Below are 23558 nucleotides of genomic sequence, written 5' to 3'. Positions count from 1 at the left end.
CAAGGTGTTCCCCTGAGTATCTTCAAGTTGATAAGACAAAAGCATATACGTCATTGGTAGAGCAATAAATTGGAAAATCGGGGGAACTACCATAAATTAAATTTCATTAATAAAGTTTCGTTCGTTTGTTCTTGAAAATTTTCCAAGAAACGGCAGGCTGGTTATCTTGGCAAACAATACTTTAATTGTTTAAAGAGAATTTATGACTAGAATGAATTGATATTGTTGTGCAAAAATAAGCAACAATAATTAAATTAAATAACTAAAAGATAAGATGGAAGTAGTAAGCGGGCGACCAGGCAAAAAAGTCACTTTAAATTGGTATTATTAAAAGATTTTCTGCAATATTTTCCCTTCTTCCTATTCCTAAGCTTCAGTTTATCCCCCATTGTAATCCCCTTTTTGCGGAATATCTAATCTCGTTTGATAAATATTAATCCACGTACATTGTTTGCCATTTGAATGAGTGTATTTGCATGGCGAAAACCCTCTTGGAACAACGTGGGATATATCCCGCCCAACTGTTGACACTTGGCAGTTTATTGGCCACACAGCACAATTGTTTGACATTTTCCTTCCCCTGAAACCCCCTTGAATACCCCTGAAATCCCCCTTGAAACCCCCCTAAAACCCCCTTCTCATCGCCTCCTATATCCCTTTTGTTTTTGCAGCTGCTCCTGGCCGCCATTCTAGCTGCTCGCTGTTTCGGCAGCGGCTCTTCCAGACGAACGCTCGTCCTGGCCTGCGACGATGCCGAGGCCATGGAGGCGGCATCATCATCGATGGAGGAGGCAACACCGCCACTCGCTGGCAACAATAGATATAGCTTTAGGAGTACGGGCAGTAGAAACAACTACGGCGATTACAACTACAAGTGGGAGCATGGCGGGAATGTCGATGACATTGCGGATAGCAGCAGTAGCAGCAGTAGTGGCAGCACCCAGGACAACGAGGACAACAATGACAATGACAGCTATAACTACAACAAAGCACCGGCCAAATGGCAAAAGCAAAAACTCTACGGAAATCCCATCCACAGCATACACGACTTGCAGCAACAGCAACATCTACGCCAGCAGCAGGAGGAGCAACAGGGACAGCAACAGGGACAGTCACAGGAACAGTTTGATGATGATCCCGTGAATGCTCGCAATGACTTCCGTCTGCAATTGTCCGACTTAAATGAGGCCGTTCCAGGTGTGGGCAGGTTTGTTGTTGCCCAGGACCATGACAGTCCCAACCACTGGCTGGAAACGGAGGAGGAACGAGAGCAGGAGCAGGAGGAGAAGAGGCGAGTGGAGGAGCAATTCCTGCTGGCACGTCGCAGCCGCAGCAGCAGCTACAGTCGAAGAAGGTAAGACCAGGGATGGGAAGTGTATAAATTAATTAAAAATTTATTATTAGTAGAAATATATTTTTAAATATAAGATAAAATTCAAATATATAATAATAAATATATGTATATAAATATATTTTGAGATTTTAAGAGTACCTACAGTACCTACCTCTAGGTACCCCTAGCTCTCCTCATCACTGCCATGGTCATCATTTTGGGCAAGAACAGCAAAATACAAACGAAAATAGGAGAAATTAGCCATATTGAAGGCTACTCCTGCTACTCCTTTCAACTGCATTCATTGAGCTAACATTCCCAGCAAATGTGACCGCCAATGATTGGAGCCGACAATGCGAATGAAGCCATTGCACTCCTCCTACAGAGTTCTATAGAGTCCTGCAGAGTCCTGCAGACTAATCCTTGGGGGTCTCGGGCTCGCTGGTTGCATATCAACTAAATGTCAATGCTGTCATGCCATGACGTAAGCGTGAGCACAAACGTAAGCACTTAAGCTGATTCCTCTCGCCAGTCGACTGAACTCTATCCCCTTTGTCGGAGATCAGGAGGAGCTGCAAGGATCATGTGATTTCTGAGCCGGGGATTAGGTAATCTGCTAGTTGCATTCAGCAAAAATTGGACACAAAACGAGATGGAAACCGAAATATGAGAAGAGGACAATTGGCTTTGGGAGTAAAAACTGGAAATAAGTTGTAGTCTTTGTTTGCTTGAAGGGAAGTTACCCTGGAATGTTAGGGTTTCTTTTAAGATAGCAAGAGCTCCTTGAAGATTTATTTTTAATAAAAATAGAGCTGTCTTAAGACTTGATTTAAACAATTAAAACTAGAAGAGGTTACTCTGGAATGTAAGAGTTATTTCAAATTTAGAAAGAGCTTCCTAAAGACTTGATTTAACCCATTTAAAACTAAAATCTAAAGAGCCCACAGCTTAGTCTCCGCACAAATCGATTTTTAGTTCTCAAAAAAAAAACTGCAGCTTAAAAAAGCCACAACTATTCCCTTGCCGCTGCCACAAAACAGTATTATGGCTAAGACCCCAGTTTTTTCTGTGCTAATTTAAACAACCACTCTCACCTCAACTATTCCATCTGCATTCATTTTCAAAACATTTTCGCAAACTTTGCGACAAAACTATCAAAGCCGTTGTTGCCCTGAAAGAGCGAGAGCTTCCCCGAAATGCCAAAGCTGCCGGCTACCAGGAAGAATAGAGGGTAGTGGGGTTGGGAATGAGCCAGGGAGCTCCGCCGCTGAAAGCATCGACAACGCAAAAGGGGAAATCCGCTGGCAGGCAACGACAGTCGCGTAACGGAGAGCTTTGTGCCGCGCCACAGGCTCAGGACAACGCCATCGCCATAGCCGTCAACAGTGGGGCATCTCCTCATCCTCCTCCTCCTCCTCCTCCTGTTCCTGCTTCAGCTTCAGCTGCAATCCTCAGACAAAGCCGCGCGCCAAAGCGAAAGCTAAAAAATTCATTGGCATTTGCCTGCAGTTGAATGCAAAATGATGCGCTTTTGTTGGCCAGCTGGAAAAATGGCTGAAAGAAGCGGCGGCCATGCAAATAACAAACGTCAAAAACGAATTTATTTTTTTTTATTTTTTAACCGAGTTCGCTGCTGGGCATTATTACATACAGAAAAATAAGGGGAGGAAGTACTCGTAGTTGTTTTTAAAATGATAAAGGTGTAATGAGACAAATTTAATCCTAGGACTTTTAGGTAACTTTTTGTATTAAGAAAAACTTTTTAAAATTGAGTTTTCCAACAACAGTTTATTGTTAATAATCAAGTTGGAAATATTTTTATACTTTTACTTTCAATTTTTAATTTAATTTTACGCTTAAAAACCTTTTTCTCCGTGTCTAACCGCTTTTGCAGTCATTTCCGCTTGCCTGCGGCGACAGCAGGCATCCGTGGTGGCTAACGGTGGCTCCATTGGGCCATAGCAGCGCTAATTCATGGCCAAAGCTAACAAATTTCCATATGCATTTTACAATTCCAGGGCAGACGGGGATGAGCCCGAAGCTGGCGTAGAACCAGGTCAACCGGAGTACTATGAAAATGAGTGGCCAGCGGAACGCAATGACGGTGTGGATGTCGAAGGCGAAGAGGATTATGCTGTGGTCTCCGATGGTCAAGCGGAGGATGCGAATGAGCTGAGTGCGCAGCTGCCTTATGGAATCCAGAATGTGCGCAAGCGTCGAGTGCGCAGTGTGATGCCACCGCCTCCACCGTTTCTGGGACCCAATCCCAGTCCCGATGGGGTTAGTAGTCCTTGTAGTTCCTTTAAGAAACCATCTTAATCTTTGAAACCTGCCAGGTGGTCACCTATCAGTCTTTGTGCCCCACAAATCGGGTGACCGTGAAGCTGGAAAGCGGTGAATACCGTCCAAATCACTATGTGGAGGTGACCTGTGCCCACAACTACGCGCCACTGCCAGCCCGGAGCCACAGCTTCGAGTATGGTTACAGGGGCAATGAACTGCTCCGAGCTCTGCTCTCCGAACGCAGCGAGAAGCGAGAGGTTAGTGTTACTAGATTTCTGCGCAATACAGCTTGATGGAACTCCCCTCTTCCATTCCCCCCCTTAGATCTGCTCGGCGACGGGCTTCTCTTGCATCCAACTCAACCGCACCATTCACCTGATCCGGCTGAACGACGCCTCCGGCTGCTGGGAATCCGAGACCCGGACCGTGCCCTCTGGCTGCGAGTGCATGTGGCCGAAGCACAGTTATGGGGACATTGCCGCCTACCATCAGGCGCAGAAGCGGCGTAGCGGTGCCTTGGGGCTAAGGCCGCATCCCTCGCTCAATGTGGACTACAAGCCAGGCGTGGGCTACCGCCAGTTGACTCTGCGAACAAGGAGCCCCAAGGCCCCGGTGCCGCGCAATCGCCGCGAGGATTTGGGCTACGAGAGCTATGAGTTCAACTAGTTGTACCTTTTTTCGAGGAGCCCAGAAGAAGCAGCCCTAATTGGTTTAGCAACTAAGTTAAAAACTGCATAAATTATTTTTCGCTTTAACTTTAACTTTAGTATTTAGTCAAGAGAGAGAGAGAGGTGTCGTGGTGTATGAAATAAACGAACTACAATGGAGCAAACCCCAAGCAAAGAGGGTAAAATGGTAATGATTGTGTGTTAAATTAAATTGCATTTGCTGGCCTGGGCGGACTTACATTAAATCCTTCATCCTTAAGTCCTTAATCCAGTTGATGTGTGCAATTCGGTAAATGCATTTCGTTCAACACCTAACGCGAGACCTGTCCTTGGCCAACGAACGCATTGATGCTGGGGATTTATTGCCTGCGGCGGCGGCCTTATCGTAAATTAAAAATTAAGCGCCATTTAAAAAACATTTATAACAAACACGCGCATGTATCGCATAAATCAAGGTAAATCCCCTCTAATGAATGGCGATTCGAGGTCCTTTTTTTACTATGATAACGTATCTAGCGGTTGGGCTTCCACCTTCTGGAGCAGGTCTTCCGCTATGCTGGTTATACGCGAGTGCAGATCCTCGGCAGACTGACTGGCATCGAACTGGTGCCAGTAGGAGGCTTCCCTATAGCAAATGCGATCGAAAACTTGGGCCACGCGGCTTTGGAATTCTACTTTTTCATAGCTGTAATGGGATAATTGGTATAAGTCGTCTGTTAGAGGCAAAGAAACTCCAATTACCCACCGCTCCTCGCCGTACTGCCCCCGATTCGTCAGGGAATCCACAGAGGTCTTTAGGTAGAACACAGCATCTGGCTTCAAAAGTCCCTTTTCCGGCGCATAGCACCAGTCAAAGTCCAGTCCCTTGGCCGCACTGTAGGCCACACCGGAGTAGGAATATCGATCCACAATCAACGTGGTGCCCTTTAGCAGTTGCTGCTTGATCTGGTTCATGTGCTCCCAGCGATTGGCGGAGAACATCAGGTGGATCACCTCATCGGGCAGATCCTTGCTGTTGGTCAGATATGAGTTTATCACCTGTCCAATGCTGGAGCTGCGCTCCGGAAAGTTCATCGACACGGTGGCAATGCCCTTGGATTTGAGGAGCTCCGCTGGAGGAGATTAAGATATCAGTATGTGGCTGAATTGGTGGGTTTATCAAACTCACCTAGCAGCCGGCTTTGTGTGGTCTTTCCACTACGATCGCATCCTTCAAAAACGATAAAGGCTCCACGTTTTACCACGCTCATTTTTCCAAAATTATAACAAAACGTAAAACCACTTTGTAAATTTGCAGTGACCAGCGCTGCACAAAAGTGTGACCGTATTTTCGCGCCAAAAAGGTATAAATTTCTACTTCAGTGGAAATATTTCCAAAAAAGCAGATTTATAGTTTACAAATCGGGTTTATAAAATCTGCGAAAAATAAAAATAAATTAGTATTCTTAAAATTAAAAAAAAATAGAAAAACCCAACCAATTTTGAGTTCAACTCTCCTAGTATTTTCTCACCCCCAATGCCGCTGAGTTTTCTTCTTTGGTATTTTCCAGTAACACACACTTCGGTCACACTGCAGCACACATAAATTACATTTTGTTTTAAACAATTGAAAATACACGTAAAAACACAATAACAACGTTGCGGCATTTGTATAATTGGCAACACGGAGTCCTAACCCATACGCCGACATGTGTTAGCCGGAAAACGGCGCCCGCTGACGCCACCCAGAGTCCGTTTCGGATTTGCCTGTGCTGCGCGACCCAAAACAAGAAAAATTCGCACGCCGTCACAACGAATTCGCAATGCGCTGCAGCTGAAAATCGAGAGGTATCCGAACCGCTTTTCCGCCTGGCTGCCAAATAACCCACTAAGCCAACGCTTAAGCCGCCCTGTAGCCGCTAATTCCAACGCCACCAGCAACTGGCCATGGAGCAGAGGCGGATAATCAAAGTGTGCAGGACGTTCGGCGGGGCCAAAGACCGCGTGGTTTTGGCGTAGCGTGCAAAACAAACGCGCTGTCATCTGTCGATAGGTTGTGTGTTTATCGGCTGCCCCCTGTTATCGTTATCGCGCAAGGACCACGAGAGCGGCGAAAAACGGTTTTGCCTTTTCCGAGCTCCGAGTGGGTCGGCCTGTGTGTGCGTGTGTGTGTGTGGTGTTGTGGGTGGTGTGAAAAAAGTGCGTGCGGTCTTGTTTATGGGCGAAAAAGAGCAGCGGCTGTCCGGCCGGAGTTAGCAACTGCCGTGCAGGATCCCCCAATACGTAGGATTAGGTCGTCGTCTCCTTACCACCCCGCCCCTCTCCCACAGCCGCGTTTTGGGTGCCGCAGCTCTGACAGACGGCTACGGCATATGACCCGGGCGCTATATACACCCGCCACGAGTTAGCCCGCCTGCGAGATGGCCAACAACAATCACCCGCATCCCGGGCACCTTAGCCAGGCGGCGCAGAATCCCTCCTGGAACCCACTGCAAGTGAGTATAGGTTTTAGGATGCTGACCACCCAAGGAAATCGGACTAACCGCCCTTCCTTTCGTCCTTTTCCCTCCACAGATACCGTCGTACATTCCCCGGCAGCCGCAGTTGGCCCACATGTCCAATGAGCGACCCGGCATGGTGCGTTCGCCGCTGGCCTGGCACGGCTCCGTATCTGCCCAGCAGCCACCGCCACCCCCGCCGCCCGATGCCATATACAATTTCATGTCGGCCAATCATAAAAACGTAATTAGGCCTCCTTACCGGGAGGGAGTCAGGAAGCTGATCTTATGCATGCTCCGCCTTTAGTCTGTTGTAGAAGCCTCTTCCTTAGCCTCGTTTTCCCAGTTGTTATGCTAGTTTCTTAGTTTGCTTTGTTTTCTTGCCGCCTGCCGTCCATGTCCTGTATATGTTTTGGTTTATCTTAAGCCTAAAATTACATTTCAAGTGGCTTTTCTTATTGGCAGCTGGACCACCATCATCAGATGAATCCTTTGCTGGCACCGCCTTACTCAGGAACATTGCCTTTCGACTCCATGGACCTGTCATTGCAGTCCGCCCGCAGTGCGGCCCAACCGCTGGCCAAGCAGCCGCCCAGCCAGCAGCAGCAGCAATCGCTGATGCATGCCCCCAATTATCCATCAATGTAAGAGCCAAGCCAAGGATCTTTTAAAAATAAGAAATGTAATGAGTTTAATCTTTGTGCAGTCAAAATCTCACAACCAACGCCTCGCCCAACAGCGCACAGCATCAGCAGCAGCAACAGGGTCACCTGGCAGCCATGGCTGCTGCCCATGCCAGTCTTCTGCAGTCGAGTGGATCCACTAGCATGAGCAATGGAGGCGTTTGCGAGTCCCTGCTGCCGCCACCGCCGCCTACAAGTAGTGCCTCGGGAAATAGCAGCAATCATGCGGGGAGCAACAGCAGCAGCAGCAGTGGGAGCAACAACAACATACCCAGCCCGCAGTATATGCATTCTCGCGATGAAAACTTCAAGCTGGCACAGCTAAAGCGCAGCTTTGACCACGAACACCTCTCGGGAAAGGCTCTGCAGAAGGACAAGGACTGCGGAGGCTACCCTGGAGCGGGAACAGCCAGCAAACTGCCCACGCACAGTGTACAGCAGCAGCAACATGCCAATAAGAAACGTAAGCGCAGACTTTAAGCCAATGATAACAGAAAACTAATTCTGTTTTTCCCTGATTAGCCTCACCCCTACGCAACTATCACCAGCAGCAGCCGCCCTACAACCTCACACCCAAATACAATGGACCACAGACGCCGCCCACTCCTCAATCGCCTCTGGCTGCCCCGCCGCCCGCCATGGACTACAATCAGCTGCATCTGCATCAGCATCATCACCAACTCAACAGCTCGGGCGGAGGCAATGGCAGCTATCATAACCTGCAGTCGGATCAACACTTGCACTACCACAATCAGCATGTGGCCAGCCAAGGAACAGCTCAGCCACCGCCACTCCTGCCACCGCACTTGGCCAGCGCCCAGTTCCATGATGCCCCGCCACAGCTGCCAAGCCAGCAGCAGCAGCAGACGCATCATTCCCGCAATGCTCACCTCACGAATCTCGAAACCTTGGGTGTCAAGCACAAGCCAGAGGCCGAGGAGCCCACGCCTGTCATCACCGATCTGTCGTACCGGAATCCCGAGGCAGATAAGCCCACAGCCAACTCATTGCCAGATGCCCCGGAGTCGCCCTACCTGACCACCTCGAATGAGGAGTCCTTGGAGTCCAATAGCAACAGTAGCAATAGTCGAAAGCGGCGCAAAAGGAAATCCAGCATGGTCATGCGGGTGACGCCAAACGAAAATGCACCCGAAGGAAGCAACACCAAGCAGCAGCAGCAGCAGCCTCTGGTTCACCAGGGCAATAGCTGTAGTCCCAAAAGGTCACCCAAGAACGGAGGCGGAGACTTTCAGCCTTTTAGTATGCAAGGGCAGACTTCCAACGAAAAGACGCCGCAGGAGAATGGTCGCGGCAGTGGCTCGCCGGCGCCAGCGGAGAACAGCAGTAGCAACAGCTCCACTTTGTATCATGACAACGACAACCCCAAGACCAAGAAGCAGCGGCAGGCCCTGCTGCAGCGGAACCTCACCGAACAGCAACAGCAGCAGCAGCAGCACCGTCAGCAGCAGGAGGATGAACCTACCAAGAAGCCCACGCCGCCCAGCATGCCGCCACCGAGTCCGCAGAGCAACAGCAGCAGCAGTAGCTCAAGCAGCTCCAGCGCCAACTCTCACAGCAGTCGCAGCAGTCAGGCGAGCCAGGACAATCGAAAGGAGCCCAAGGCGGAGGGTCATAGCCAGAACAAGACCACCACAGACACACCAGCATCACCAGCTTTAGTCGAACAGGGTGACATTGATGCGAAGCCAGCGGTGAGTGTGCACGAGTGCGATGAGGAGGAGGAACCAGCGGAACCAAACAAAAAATCGCCAGCGCCAGCAGCTGTTCCACCCATCATAGAACCCGATGTGACCAAGAAACCCTCCCCTTCCGAACCCTGTCCCTTTGGCGAAGTGGAGGATAAGCTGGAGGAAATGTTTGCCGGCATCGAGGAGGAGTCTGAAACCATTTGCACACCCGAAAAGCAAACAGACGAGACTGTCAACCATGACTTAAGCGCGCAGCTGGCTCTGGACAGCGCCAAGCCGGATGAGGCGCCAGCGGAAAAGGTGGAAGCCAGCACAGCAGCAGCAGCTGCCCCGCCTGAGATACGGCCCATGGCCACCAAGGCGGCCATGAAGTCAACAATGCCCAGTCCCGTGCACAGTCCCGCGCCACAAGCCCGAAGCTCCACCTCGACGCCTCTGACAGTGGCGGAGGAGAGTAAAGACAACACTCCTGCTGCTGCTCCTCCAACAAAGGCCCCCCCATCCCGGCGACTGCCTCCCCGAAGGCTATCTATGGGCATGGATGCCTCCTTGCTGCGTTTTATGATTGACGACTCGCCGCCAGCCAAGAAGCCGGGACGCAAAAAGAAAGCAGTACTGGACGACGAAGAGGATGATGACAAGCCCAGCACTTCAGCAGCGGCTGCGGCGGCCCTAGCAGCTCGTCAGCTAAGCGAGGCGGCAGCTGCTCCAAAGGGAAAGGCTGCAGGTGGGGCCAAGAAAAAGAATGCTGCAGGCAAGGGCAAAAAAGGAGCAGCGGCGGCAACGAAAGCCAATGCTAAGAATGCCAAGCAGAATGGGAAAAAGTCCGGGAAGAAGCCAGCAATCACCACCGATGAGGATAGCACTCCGGCTCCGACAAACGGCGGTGGAGGCAGTGCATCAGGTCCCGCCGAGTTGAGATTCAAGTCGCCCTTCATCCTCATCAAGCCGGACGGCAGTGTGAGCATCAAGAACACTCACAGTGCCGAGGATGTCAACGAGAAGCAAACCAAGGTAAAGAAGGCGCCGCACGAACGCAAGAACCTGCGAGGCATGCACAGCTCCACGCTGAGCAACCGCTATGATGCGGACACCACCGACTCCACCTGGATTTGTGTGTTTTGCAAGCGGGGTCCACACAAGCTTGGCCTAGGGGATCTCTTTGGTCCGTATCTGGTGACCAGCGATTGCGAGGAGTATCGAGCGGCCTTGCAGGCACCTGGTGTCCAGGATGTGGACGGACTGTTCGTAAGCAAGCGGCGACGGGAGGATATGGTAAAGATGCAGGAGAGAAACCTACCCGTGGTGCCCGCCACTCTAGGTCACATCATGCAGGCGCCCAAAATCAGCATGGTAAGGAAGCGGAAGCAGACGCACGACAGCACCATGTCCTACAGCGACGATCCCAACGACTCGCGCTCCCTCTGCTCCTCTGTGGATCCGCTGGACTGCAGTCACGAGTCCAAGTTTGTGGAAACTTTCCGTGGGATGGGCAAGACCTCGGAGCATGGCTATGAAGTGTGGCTGCACGAGGATTGCGCCGTGTGGAGCAATGACATTCAGCTGATTGGAGCCCATGTCAATGGTCTAGATGCGGCGGTGTGGGACAGCACGCGGTACCAGTGTGTTCTGTGCCAGCAAACGGGAGCCAGTGTGTGCTGTTTCCAGCGAAGCTGCAAGGCGGCTGCCCATGTGCCATGCGCGAGATCAGCCAACTGGAGTTTGAGAGAGGAGGATCGCAAGGTCTATTGCCAGCTGCACAGCGACAATCCGGAATCTGGAGCCACGGAACCCCTGAAAATGGAGCCCCTAATGCCAGCTGTGACGGCCCCAGCTCCTGCACCTGCACCGCCGCCCGCGTTCAACGTTCACTCGCTTCCCTGAGTACGCGTGCGCGTCCAGAAATGCCGCCTGGTCGCCAAGCGTTGAGCGTTGAAGGCACGATCCCCCCACATACCCACCCACCCCCCTTTACTTAAGCTTTGTACATAAGTCTCTCCGACTGGTGGGCATTTCGTAATCCATACGCAAGTTTTTTGTATAAATCCGCTGTACATTTTTAGGCTTTATACTTAGTTAGGTTTCTCCCCTCCCCCCCATGCCGCATCCTTAGTTGTTTATGTTTAAGTCAAAGTTTAAATTATTCTATCTCGCCCTTGCATTAGTACCTTTTAGTTTATAATTATATTTAAAGCCCAAACAAACCCGCTCTGCATCACCCACAACAATTGACTATTGATAATTCGATTTAGTTGAATTCTGTCTGTATAAATACGAATACTCCATGCCATACCACGCGATAACTAACACTGAGTAATCACCATAAGCAGATACGGGAGACGATGCACTAACGTTACGTATAAATAGAACGAACATTCGAAGCCCAATTCAAAATGGAATATTGTAAAACAATATAGATATATTGATATATGCATATAATAATTATATTAATAATAATTATAATTATAATAATATTAGAAGTGCTAATGTACAAGTTAAAGCCAGCATAATGAAACCTTGTATTGTATTCGTATCCGGTAAGGTCTGTACGTATTTGCTGATAATTTTAAACTCTAAAGCGTATAAACAATAAAAACTTAATCTCACAAGCAAGACACAAACTTTATTTATTATTAAAGTTAAAATTAAACAGATTACTAAAGGGAATCAAAGGGACTGCCGCCGAGCTGCTCAAGGGGAGGAAATATTAAAATGTGTCTGATAATATCAAGACCTTAAGGTGGGAGTAAGGTATTTATTTTATCTTGTCAAAGTTTCACATTATTCATATCTAAATAGACAAAGGTTTGGGTACTTGAGCGGAGTTCGTTTGATTTTCAGTGTATTAATATTAAAAAGTTTATGAAAAGTAGCACCAAATTAATTATACCCCCCTAATACACAAAAATTTTGTTTGAATTTTTCATTTTATTTATAATAAATATTCAAAAATATACACACACGCATAGAGTGGGAACAGTGATCTCTCTCTATATCGTACAGCGGTAATTACAGTTGTCGTCTTAGCTTAGGCATAAATAGTTTATTAATTTAGCTACAAGTTAAAGGTGTCTCTAGGTCCTAGCTCTCGAATCTTCTTCAGAAGCGACGCAGCCTCCGGCGCAGCTGTTGCGTTACATCATTGGGCAGTCTTCCAACGCTGCTCTGGGGCACATCATAGGAGGTGCGTCCGGCGTAGAAGGCCCGCTCCCTGCTCTTGCCCGATCCGGAGAAGCTACCCTTGCCCATGGTGTCGGTGTATTGCAGCTGACTGGCCGACACATCGCTGCGCTTTTGGGCCAGCTGCAGTCCGGGTATCAGGCCATTGCCCAAGGTAGGGAGTTGTACATTCAGATGATCCACATGCCGACCGGCTATCACTGGTCCCTGGGCAATGTTTCCAGTGGAAACAGCCACGGGCGGAGCCAATGGAGGAAACTGTGGCAACTGTTGCTGCTGCTGCTGATAGGGCACAAAAATATTGGGCGTGAGGTAGGGTTGCTGGTTGTTATGGATCGAGGGACGTTGCTGCTGCTGTGGGACATGTTGCTGCTGCTGTGGGACATGTTGCTGCTGCTGCTGACGGAAGGATTGTTGCTGCTGCTGCTGGAAAGGATGTTGCTGTTGCTGCTGTTGGGGTTGCTGATAGTAGACAGTCTGCTGCTGAGGTTGCTGGTATTGCTGTGAGATGAAGCTTAGTTGCTGCTGCGGATGACGCTGCTGGTGCTGCTGCTGAACATGTTGCTGCTGCACAGGCTGTTTCTGTACTCGTTGCTGTTGATATTGTTGCTGTGGCTGCTGTTGCTGGTGCTGGTGCTGTTGCTGCTGTTGCTGGTGCTGTTGCTGCTCCTGCTGCCCAAATTTGTTGCTCAAGAAATCGTTGAGGGAGACATAGGAGTTGCCCTGATTGCTTGCTGGCGGAGCCTGAGTGGCCAAGTTCGAGATGATGTTGCTGGCAGAGTTGGGCGAAATACGCTGACCCTCAGCACGAGCAATAACAATGCCGGGAATCGCAGACAGCTGAGGCAACTGGGAAGCTGTCTGTTGAGGACGTGGTGGAGCAGTGAGGGTGGAAATAGCTGGAAGAGAAGGAGATCCAAGAAGGGTTACAATAAAAGTTAAAAAAAGGAGAAAAGCAATCCTCACCTGGCGCTGCTGCTGGCTTCACATAGCTGCTGCTGACCGTCTGATGTTGCTGCTTGACCACTTGGTGTGGCTGCTGCTGACGCTGCTGCGACTGTTGATGATGATGATGCTGTTGGTTGGAACCCAGCGACTGGGCACTCTTGAAATTCTGCAAAACGGACTCGTCAACAATGGCACGGGTTAACTTATCAAATGAAAGGAAAGCGGAGGCAGGTGTAAGGCTGGATGTGATCTGAGACTGAGTTTGAGATGGAGGTGGAGTTTGGGAAGCGGTGGAGGCATAGACTAGCGACGGTGACTGCTGGCTGGGACGACTGATCTGCGGAGGAGCCTGGTTGTAGCTGTAGCCGCTGTTGTAGTTCGAGGCCAGGGCCGAGATGTGCTGGTTCAGCGAGGAAAGTGAGGAAGATGCAGGAGAGGCAGTCGTCCTTTGGGTGGTACTCCTAGGGGTGGTGGTTCCACGGGTTCTCTGCACCGGCGCCTGAGTCTTGAAGTTGGAGTAGCGATTCTTGCCGCGATTCACTGGGACAGTGGATCTCTGGGAAGTGGGTGCCACATAGCTTCTGGGAGTGGTACTAGTGGGGATGGAGCTGGTGTAACCAGTGCTCCTTAAGCTGCTATTGCTGGTGGTTACCGAGGCCCTCGTTGCCGGCGTGTAAACCCGATTGCCGCGTTGCACCTGGAAACGCTGCAGATTGCTGTGTACACTCTCCCAGCTGGCCTTACTGGTCGGCGCTATCTTGGTCTCCCGATCGATGTCGCGCACTGTCAGCTTCTTGTTGGGACCAGGCTCAGCTCCACTGCGAATTTGCGAGAAGGAGGACAGCGTAGTCGTTGGTACCGATGGCGCCTGAGTGGTTGTAGAGCTTGGAGCTGCCGTTGTGGCCTTTGTGGTGCTTCTGGTGGCCTGGGAGAGTTTGGATAGACGCAGCCTGCTGGCTGCCAGGCGCTCTAGATAGCTCTTGGTGGGCATGGTGCTCTTCTGAGTAGTAGACGTGGTTGTAGTGCGCACCAGCGGCAAGGGACGCACATTGGCACGACGCAACATGGCTGAGGGACGGTTCTTTCGGTAACCACGAATCCTCTCCTGGGTGCTGCTGATCTCGGTGACTGTCTCCGTGGAGGTAATCATGGCCTGAGTGGTGCTAGTACTAGTCGTGGGTATGGGGCTGCTGCTCCTAATCCTCTCCAGTAATTCGTTTGTTTGCAAAGAATTCTCTTCATCGTGAGAAGTGAGCTGAACTCCTGCCAGCAGCAACTTGGCCGCCTCCTGGTGAACATCATTTTTCTCAGCTGTTTCCGGACTCTGTTCTTCCTGCTGGACAACAGCTAGATCCTCGCTGAGGGGCAGACTGGCGGTCAGAGCAGCTGCCTGGCCAATGGACTCAATGGGCGGCACTTCCGCTGTAATATCCAGTTCTGGCGGAGGAGCCAGCAAGGTAAGAGGTTCCGCGGCTGTACTAGAGACAACTTCTGGTGCCGGAGTGTTGGTTACCTCCTCATCCTCTGCCGGTGGCAAAGTGGGTGCAATAAGCAGAGCCTCTATGGCTTCGGTAGCAGCTTCCGTGGTGGAAGTGGTGCTGCTGCTTGATTTTGGGAACTTGTGTTTGTGCTCAATGGATTTGTGGTCCTCGGTGGGAATCTCATTGGGCTGTGTGAGTGTGTGGATTCATGTGATTCATGTGGTGTTTGTGGCATGTGTAAGCAATAGTTGATAGAGTAGCGATACAGATAGAAAGATAGATAGATACGAGATACAAAGAGTTAAGAAATAGATAGAAGAATAGGAGATAGATATTTTGTTAGCTTGGGAGAAACCTCCCTAAGAAAACCCTTAGAAAAACTCACCGTAAATCTGACAGTGCTAGGCGTCTGCTTGGGTTTCACGTAGCCATAGCCCGTGGCGGAGCTACTGCTCTTGCCATTCTCGCCCTGCATCGCAAAGCCGCGACTCAGGAAGCGGAAGGGCTGCTTGACCTTGGGCGGAGCCATCGATTGATAGCCGGAAACGGCGGGATCCACATCGGTGGACACCTCGTCCAGCAGATTATTGATATTCGACACTAAATCTAGTTGAACGGCCTCGTCCTTGGTGTTCCTCAATACTTGGTGCTTGATATAGTCCGGAGCCATTACCTCTCCGGAGGAATTAGACTCCGTATCGGTAAGTTCATCCAGTCCGGCATTGACACGCTCTGCAAAGTTTTTCTGCTTTTGGTAGTGATACTCCCTGGGGTACTCCGCTATGATATGGGCATTGGTGTGATCAAACTGGATGCCGGGGTCTGAGGAGAGCTCGCCCAAGCTGTTGACATAGACGCCCTCATCATCGTCAGCATTGATTTCCGACTTGACAGCTTCCAGAGGCTCACTCTTGAGGGCTTCTCCACGACCCACCGAGGGGTTGGTTTCCTGGGGCTTGATCACCGCTGCTGGCTCAGTTAAAACTCCACTGGCTTTAGTCAGATCCTTGCTGAGACTGCGATGGTTATGGGGATTCTGGGACTGCGACTGGGACTGACTCTGCTGCAGGGCCTTCGAGATGGTCTTCATGGGATACTCCATCATGTGGCGCACGCGCTCCATCATCTCGTGAGTGCTGCCCACAATCTTCTCCTCGTTCATTTCGTAGAATCTCTCAGATTCATCGCAGTTTACATTGCGATACCAATCGCAGACAAAGTTCTTCTGGCTGAAGAGAGTGCCATTGGGGCAGAGGAAGCCAAAGCCCTGAGGAGAGCGAGCAGTGTGGGCGCAGATGCGGAAGGCCTGGCAGCGACTCTCCACATCGGCATAGTAACCTTAAAAAGTGTTTGTTTATATCAAAGAAAGGAATTATTTTATTTAAAGAAACCTTACCTTCATGTCTTCCTTTGCACACAAAGCTGGTCTTGGGCGGAGCACTCAAAATGGGATAGTCCAGGCCTGGTTCTCCAGGTATGGTGTGCCTTAGGTCAAACTGCTGATCCGTGTACTCGCTGGACTTGTCTGCATCCTCAAAGTGCTCTCGGCTGCTCCCTTGACCCCGAGCCAAGCCCGCCAGGAGTACAAGGACCAGCCACAGGCTGGCACTAGGTGGCCACATGCTGCAAGTTCAAAGAGAAAGATATCTGTATCAATTGTGACATCTTGTGAACGGCGCTTGGCAAATACCGTATTCATTAGGCTGATTGATAAACCGCAATTCCGAACCAAACTCATTGATTAAAATGTGAGCTTGTGGCCCATTTGCATACAAATGCGGCGGAAACACACGTAAGGGGCTAGGAATTTGCATAAAACACATCTCTCTGGTGGTATCGAGGCGTGTCCACAGAGCTCTCACGTAACCGAAACGAGAGGGGAGCTTGGCTTGTCCACTGATTTATGTGACCCAAACAAATGCCTTTTACAGCGAACGGTGACTTTTTTGCAGCACTGTCCGGTGCGGATATATTTTTGCGTGGGGTCGAGAGTGTAGAGTGTGCAGACAGATCGGGCCTTTTATGGCCGAGCGTGTCCATCAAATGGCAGTTAAAAATTCGATTGGGCTTATCTCTTGCACTTTTGATGATTGGAGGCAATAAAAGGAGGCAGCTCTCTTGGTGGTGACCCTGAAATATTTGATCTAGATCTGCGATCAATATCGATTCCGATCCCAAGTGTCTTATAATGCCGTTTGATTGCCCCCAACAACCATTAATCACTGGGCTTTGTCTTAAAATTGATGAGCAGCAACAGCGGGCAGCGATTATTAATCACACTCTTTGGGCCTTATTAGAATGTGGCTAATTCCGAATCGAATCCAGCAAACAGAAAACATACAAACCGAAAATCAAGTGTTCGGATAGCGCTTCCAGTTAAACACTTGAGCAATCAATTCTCGATGGATCTTTGGATCCCCTCGGATCAGACTGAGACGAGAGATGCTGCTGAGGTCATTTGCCGCTATTATGTTTTCCAAATGATATGTGCTGACAGCGGCCGATTCGGCGGCTACAGACTGATTTTCATATTTCATGCAAATTAAAACGAAAGACTTAGGCAACGAACCCTCGACACGGTCCATCTTCACCCTGAATTATTGCCTTTAATTGCTCGCATTGCCGATTTGTTGTGTAAGGAAGTAAGCGAAAAGCGAAAGAAACACTCTAGTGTACTACTCGGAGGCACTCAGACACTCGGCTGTTCAATGAAAACAATTCAGTGGCAATTGTTAGCCGAGTTTTAATATGGTTATGGTGTTATGGCACTGCATAGTAAATTGCTTTCTTTGAAGGTTTAATTTGTTTGAAATTATACAAAATAATTGAGTATTGAAAAGAAATTTATCAAATATGTAATGTCATAGTCCCCTAATTAAGAAATATTGATTACAATTGTTCGTCAGAAATAATTGATATTAATATCCCAGAAATGTTGTGTCAAATACTAGAGTTTTGGCACCGCATCAAGCATCATAAAATATTGTAAAAAATTGTTAATGAAACCAAACACTGCAGTGTCAAAGCCCCATTAGAGCAGCATCTCAAATATATAATAGTAACCGAATAACTGCTGCTAAAAATATGCCCATTTTCATAATAGAGTCATCATCGTTTATATAAGACCTATGTAGGTGATGTAACAATCATAATTACATCTGAAAATAATTGCATTCCCTGGTCCCAACAGTCAACAACCTTCCCGCAAGTCAACAAACTGTAAGCCGCCCCTCTGCGATCGGCATTCTATAATGACTATCTAAGCGACATCTAATTGAATTTTAATGATCTCTTCTTCGGCCAGAAGCCGTTGGCTGTTGGCCGTTGGCCAGCACTTCACACAAGACGCCACAATATGCAAATGTCGTGTGGAAAATGGTAAGGGAAAATGACCTCCTCACAAGCAGTACTCATCTCAGATGATGCCTCCAGTCTTCGTATTACATTTACCATTTACAATTCGACACTCTCAGGGTCAATATCAAGAGCAGAGCAGCAGCAGCAGCAGCAGCAGAATCTGAAAATCCAAATCAAAACAACCAGACAACGAGGAAGCACTTGCCTGGCTTGGAAATATGTTTTACTTCTCATTGTTTCTCAATGATCCATCAAAACATTAGACAAAATGCCAGCCAGACAAATGATGATTAAGAAGAAGCCAACAAGAATGGGGAAGGAAAACTCAGATAACAGGGGCCTTTGCATTGAAAATGAAGTAATAAAAGAGAATGGATAGTCATAGACCCATCAAAAGGCATTTTCAATGAGGTGGCAGCGGTTTACCCAAAAATTATTTTATTTGTAGGTAGTCTTTGCTGTAACTTCTCGATCATTACTTTTTATGATCGCCGCCCGAGAGTTCTTCGGTGCAAATTAATTGGCAGCACGTTTCCGAGACGGACTGAACCATAAATCTTTTACAGATATCACAAGAAACGGGTTAGCTTTGTCCGTAGATATTTAATTATAGCGAATCTTTGACTCTTTGCCGACCTAGCCCCATGAGTCTCGAGTGTCATCCAGCGGGATTGGATTGATGATTGGCACACAGGGATGGGTCCGCCTAGGGGCCTGCATGTCTGTTTATATTTATAGAAGGATCATCTCGGATTTTTTTAGGCTACTTCTCACGATCTCCGGTCCAACAGTTTGTCGACAGCTCTCAAGTAGAGCCCGCATCATTTGGAATTTCTGTTTGGTTTTTTTTTATGGTCAGATGACGTAAATCGAGTGCGTAACCCAACAAGCCGAGAGTTGAGCCACTTCTGCCTGTCTACTCGGACTTCTCGGGGAGATCTTCCATGATTTGCCATTTCTATATCCGTATAGCAATTGCGAGTCGAGGGCTTTAGAAGTTTGCTATGTAAACATATCACTTACGGATTTGCCAACATTATTATTGCATCCGTGAGGGGTACGAGTTATGGAAAATATGCTTTACAGGGAATTAGGGGAATTTTTTATATTTTTAAATAATTAATAATAGAATGTGGGTTGAAAAAATAGTATCTATTTTAAAAATACGTCAAAGAAATCAAAAAAATTTATAAAATATGAAATCAAAGCCGTTTGAAAGTAAGGAAAATTAGCCAAATATTTTAAGAGACATTATGGAACAATGGGTATTTATTATTTTTGTTTCAAAGATAAAATTTTATTTCTGTTTGCTTATTGGAAATATGAAAAACACTATCTAATCCTTATCTAATTTCTAATCTTCATTCTTTCACAGATAAAATAATACTTCTAATTATTGTTTCCACTATGTTAACTTTAATAAATTCTAATTTTATAAACATCCTTTAAATCTCTATAAATAAGTTCCCATAATATCTTTACTTCTCATATTTTCCATTGAGATCTTATTCTTAAATCTTCCTTGAACACCCATTAAATCACAGATATTTATAATTAAAACTGTTCCCATATTATCTTCATTCTTTCATTCATTTTCATTTGCATTTTGTTTGCTTCCACATTCTGATTAATCTCCAGAACTAAATATATATTTTTTGGGAACACATTTTCTGTGTGTGGGAGTGTGACATTTATCATACTCAGCTTTTTAATGAGTACGTATTTATATTGTTCTTATTTTGTCGGATTATTATCTCTGTGTGTTTGTTCGCCATGCAGTCACATTATTACCTTATATATCTCCGATTTAATGTTTAAACTGGACCGAAAATTAATTTGTTTTGCTGTTGTTTCACCTTTTTGGGTTACTTTTTTTGGGTTTTTTTTTAACGGGACACACAGAAATAAGTTAGGTAACACAAGAGCACACTAGAGCATTATCCTGTCTAGCCAAGGATCACTCGATTAAGGAGCCTGCTGCGGAGCGGCTAAACCAAGGCAAACTGATCCGTTCGAGGCGCGAACTTGAACTGAACTTCGGCCATCCAAAGGTAATCGAAATATTTTGGCCAAAAAAGAGTTCGGCCAGCAGCAGAAGCAGCATCCCAAGCAGCAGCAGCAGCAGCACCAGTCGCAGCAGCAGAGCCCGAGTTAACCAGACATTCCGACTCTGAAGCCAAAAGCCCCGAAATATGCGTTGAAGAAGCAACAAAAGCCCCATCGATTGCGTATGATGAAGATGATGATGATGATGTTGATGCTGGGAAACCGGTGACAACCTGCTGCTGCTGCTGCCGAAGATACATAACAGTAACAGTTGGAGTCCATAAAAACCTAAAGAAACCTCGAATGAAAGGGCCCAGCAAGACCCTACTACTGTCAACTATCTTCCTTGAGGGCGTGTTTGGGCATGGGAAATTGGACAACAGTGAAAACTCAATATAAATGAATTGGGAATTACAAGAAAATTAGGTGCAGATTTATATATTATTACTGTGAGGGATATTATGTATAAGGAAGAATTATTAGTCATTATATTTCCAAAGGAAAAGTGGAAATGGTAAGTCAGAAGCCTTAAAGATCTTAAATGTATAAGAATAAATATAGCTACTGACCTTATCTTCCAAAATATTCAACCTAACTCTATATGTATCCCTTGAAAAACCAAGTTAAACAATAATAAATAATCTCATATTTCTTAGTTAAACAATTTGTAGCTCTGTGATTAATTAATTATTGATACTTACAAAGACCTTGATCTCTAGTTGGCACACTTTTTAAATGGGTTTCTATTTGTTTCTGCATAAAAAAGCTTACATAATACCATATAATCTACCATAAAATTGGCCTTGCTACCCATGCTAACATTAAGACCATTCCCTATTATAAAACCAGTCTTCTCCTTATCCCCCAAAGTTCTTCTTTTTGGGGCTTTCACTGTCGAAAAAAAGACTAAAATCGCTTTCGTTTTCATTTTCATTTGGTTTCGGTTTTCACATGAATCCAACACAAAAAATGCGGCAAATCGGGTTGAGATTCCTTCCATAATTTATATCGAAAAGTCTCAGTTTATGTGGCAAAGCTGCTGAGGTTAATGGGTATATAGGGGACGCCATATACTTGTGGCAGTAAAGAAGGAAGGGGCCTGACTTCCGCATAACCTAAGAGTATCGTGTGACCCAAATCTAAAATTTTAATTAAACAAAAGCTCGATCAATTAACATTAAGCGCTGCTAAGCAGCTGCACTTGAGGCGCGTTTTTCGGCTCTCCGCTGCCTCTTTTGCCCAAATGATTGATGGATGGCCACGGCGTTGGCGGTGTCATGTGAGTGGAGTGAATCTGCGCGGATGATCCACGCATCATATCAAGCGCCTTGGTGTGTGCGCGTTCTACAAATTGGAATTTTTGAGCGCCATCCAACAAGCGGACAAGCTAAAATATTGTTTGCCAGCACAGTGTTTCTGCCCCTGATCCGCTTAAATGTTTTTTTATTTTCCCATGTTTTTTTTTTTTTATTCGCCAATAAACGTGTCGAACAAGTGGCCAAATATTTGCCATGAATGCACACAAGAAAAGATACAGAAAACAATTTTTTGCACCTGATATTAGGTAGGTGAGGCTTTAATTTAATATATATTTTTGTCATAAGGGAAGGGATTTTGGTATTTATAACATATCAGAACGCTACAGCAAATTGATTTTGTATCTAATTTTAATTATGATAATTTAATAGAAGCTTTGAGAACAATGTCACCAAATTTTATAGCTTTATCTCTTATGGTCTCTGAGTTCGGACGAAGCTAAATAAATATTTTTAATATTTTTTAAATACTTTATTATATATTCTTTAAAATCTGTAAATCTAAATCTTTATTTCTATATAAAAAATAAATTTAACAAGAAGAAAAGCTAGCTTTGAAACACCAAAAATTATATACCCTTCCTATCTGCAATTTGACCATTGAAATTGATCATAACTAAGCCAAAAAAGCTTTAATTTTAAATCGGAAAGTTTTTCTGTGCTAGTTTTGATTAGGTTAACAAATCTGCATTCTTAACTCAAAATTTTTAAAAATAAATTTTTGGATCAATTTTTCATGATGTAACCCCTTTTAAAATTTAAAAAAAAATATTAAAATTTTTATTTTCTTTCTTACATGCCTAGAAAGACTCTCCCATTGATGCTGATCAAGAATATATATGATTTATAGGGTCGGAAATGACTCCTTAACTGCCTACCAAGCTTTTTGGTAAAATTATACCACCCTCAAGGGAGTATTAAAATTTAAATATATATTATATATATAAGGGTATTTATAAGGATATACAAATATTCCCAGAATCATCCCAAATTGTTTTCAGTGTGCCTTTACTTATTGTACTTTCCAGCCACAACTGTGGCAACATTGGTAATTGGGTCAGGCAACAACTTTCAGTGCCAGCAAGTGCCTCATCCCTGTATAAAAGTGCAACTGGTGATGCAACTCAACATCAGTTGAACGCCAGTGGAAATGCTTGCCGCAACGAAAGCAGTCACCTTTATCTTAGCAGCTCTTATAGCTGCCATGATCCTGCCACTGCCCTCCAGTGCAGCGTTCACAAACGAACCCGAATTGGACCAGGACAGACCCAATACCAACTTTACGGCTTTGTTTAAGGCTTTTCTGGACATGGGCAATGCCATCTTTGGTGACTGGGCGCCGGAAAGGGTGATAGAGGACTTTATCCGGGAATCGGAACGATGATTAGTTCACCTTTCCACCGTTGCATAAGATCCACAGGCATCAATAAAAGTTTAACAAGACAGGGCACACAGCCAATAAGAGAGAGAGAGGGAGTAAAGAGGATTGGGAATGGTGCAGGTCCAAAGTGGAGGGGTCAGAGACAACGTTTTAATTATGCACGCTTCAGTTTTGGCCATATCAACCGTCATTACTGCTTTGTCCGCTTTTTGGCCATTAGATATTCGCGTGGTTGCCTAGGCTAAGATGTATACCCTGCCAAAGGGGTTGCTCGAACAGTTCTTAAATACATTTTGCAGCTAGATTATAAATTAAGCAATAAAATATGTATCCTTGACAACGGATTTTTGAAGGAATATTAATATTTTCAAGGGGGATTAAAGGGTTTTTGATAAAGTTTGTCATGGGGTTTAAAATAACCCTCAGACTATTTCGAATTAGAACAAAAACCTTCCTATACCTAGAGTATTTTCCACCTCGGTGCTGCTCAAAAACTTAACCCCCTCGACACTCCTTTAATTTTTCAATATTTTCTAAGCCTTTTGACTGTGTGTTATCTCTTAACATGACACTTTATATGTTTTCTTTCATTGGCAAATTAGTTACTTTTGACAAATCCGCTGAAACAGAGACAAAAAGCAAATAAATAGTCAAATAAAAGCGAATAAAGGCAAACGCCGGACACATCGATCAATT

The 23558-nt window shown here is 46.4% G+C and overlaps 5 protein-coding genes across 8 annotated transcripts in view; 3 read left to right on the top strand and 2 right to left on the bottom strand.

The window, feature by feature from the left end:
- The window catches only part of LOC108072999 (uncharacterized), a 28469-nt gene extending 23994 nt beyond the window's left edge, over positions 1-4475 (top strand). The window contains exons 2-5 of the mRNA XM_017164450.3: positions 672-1354; positions 3352-3613; positions 3670-3873; positions 3941-4475. Of these exons, the coding sequence (XP_017019939.1) occupies positions 672-1354; positions 3352-3613; positions 3670-3873; positions 3941-4282 (1491 nt within the window). The 3' untranslated portion in view covers positions 4283-4475. The remainder of the gene's footprint in view (positions 1-671; positions 1355-3351; positions 3614-3669; positions 3874-3940) is intronic.
- Positions 4476-4688: 213 nt separating this feature from the next.
- On the bottom strand, positions 4689-5650 carry LOC108073000 (thymidylate kinase). The gene is made up of 3 exons (XM_017164452.2): positions 5453-5650; positions 5030-5396; positions 4689-4969 (listed from the first exon to the last, which is right to left on the bottom strand). The coding sequence occupies exons 1-3, from the start codon at positions 5532-5534 to the stop codon at positions 4783-4785; spliced, it is 636 nt and encodes a 211-aa protein (XP_017019941.1). The 5' UTR covers positions 5535-5650; the 3' UTR covers positions 4689-4782.
- A 185-nt stretch (positions 5651-5835) lies between these two features.
- LOC108072998 (uncharacterized protein CG5098) lies at positions 5836-11742 on the top strand. Of its 4 annotated transcripts, XM_017164448.2 has the most exons (6): positions 5836-6111; positions 6594-6758; positions 6838-7005; positions 7227-7405; positions 7468-7907; positions 7967-11741. In XM_017164448.2, exons 2-6 carry the CDS (start codon positions 6684-6686, stop codon positions 11035-11037), a joined length of 3933 nt encoding a protein of 1310 aa, XP_017019937.1. In that variant the 5' UTR covers positions 5836-6111; positions 6594-6683; the 3' UTR covers positions 11038-11741. The 4 variants fall into 4 exon arrangements, with proteins under 4 accessions (XP_017019937.1, XP_070139757.1, XP_017019938.1 ...); XM_070283656.1 differs by having other exon boundaries at positions 5836-6758; positions 7501-7907; positions 7967-11742; XM_017164449.2 differs by lacking the exons at positions 6594-6758; positions 6838-7005.
- A 421-nt stretch (positions 11743-12163) lies between these two features.
- Positions 12164-19987, bottom strand: LOC108073059 (protein split ends). The gene is made up of 6 exons (XM_070284140.1): positions 19911-19987; positions 16159-16385; positions 15148-16100; positions 13300-14950; positions 12771-13232; positions 12164-12710 (listed from the first exon to the last, which is right to left on the bottom strand). Exons 2-6 carry the CDS (start codon positions 16382-16384, stop codon positions 12253-12255), a joined length of 3750 nt encoding a protein of 1249 aa, XP_070140241.1. The 5' UTR covers position 16385; positions 19911-19987; the 3' UTR covers positions 12164-12252.
- Positions 19988-22631: 2644 nt separating this feature from the next.
- LOC108072876 (uncharacterized) lies at positions 22632-22921 on the top strand. Its single transcript, XM_017164194.2, has one exon. It carries the CDS (start codon positions 22632-22634, stop codon positions 22863-22865), a length of 234 nt encoding a protein of 77 aa, XP_017019683.1. The 3' UTR covers positions 22866-22921.
- The last annotated feature ends 637 nt before the right edge of the window (positions 22922-23558 follow it).

The sequence above is a fragment of the Drosophila kikkawai genome, chromosome 2R (genome assembly GCF_030179895.1).
Source record: "Drosophila kikkawai strain 14028-0561.14 chromosome 2R, DkikHiC1v2, whole genome shotgun sequence".
Lineage (NCBI taxonomy): Eukaryota > Metazoa > Arthropoda > Insecta > Diptera > Drosophilidae > Drosophila > Drosophila kikkawai.
The sequence above is the reverse complement of the archived record's forward strand: the minus strand, read 5'-3'. Positions and strand labels throughout refer to the sequence as shown.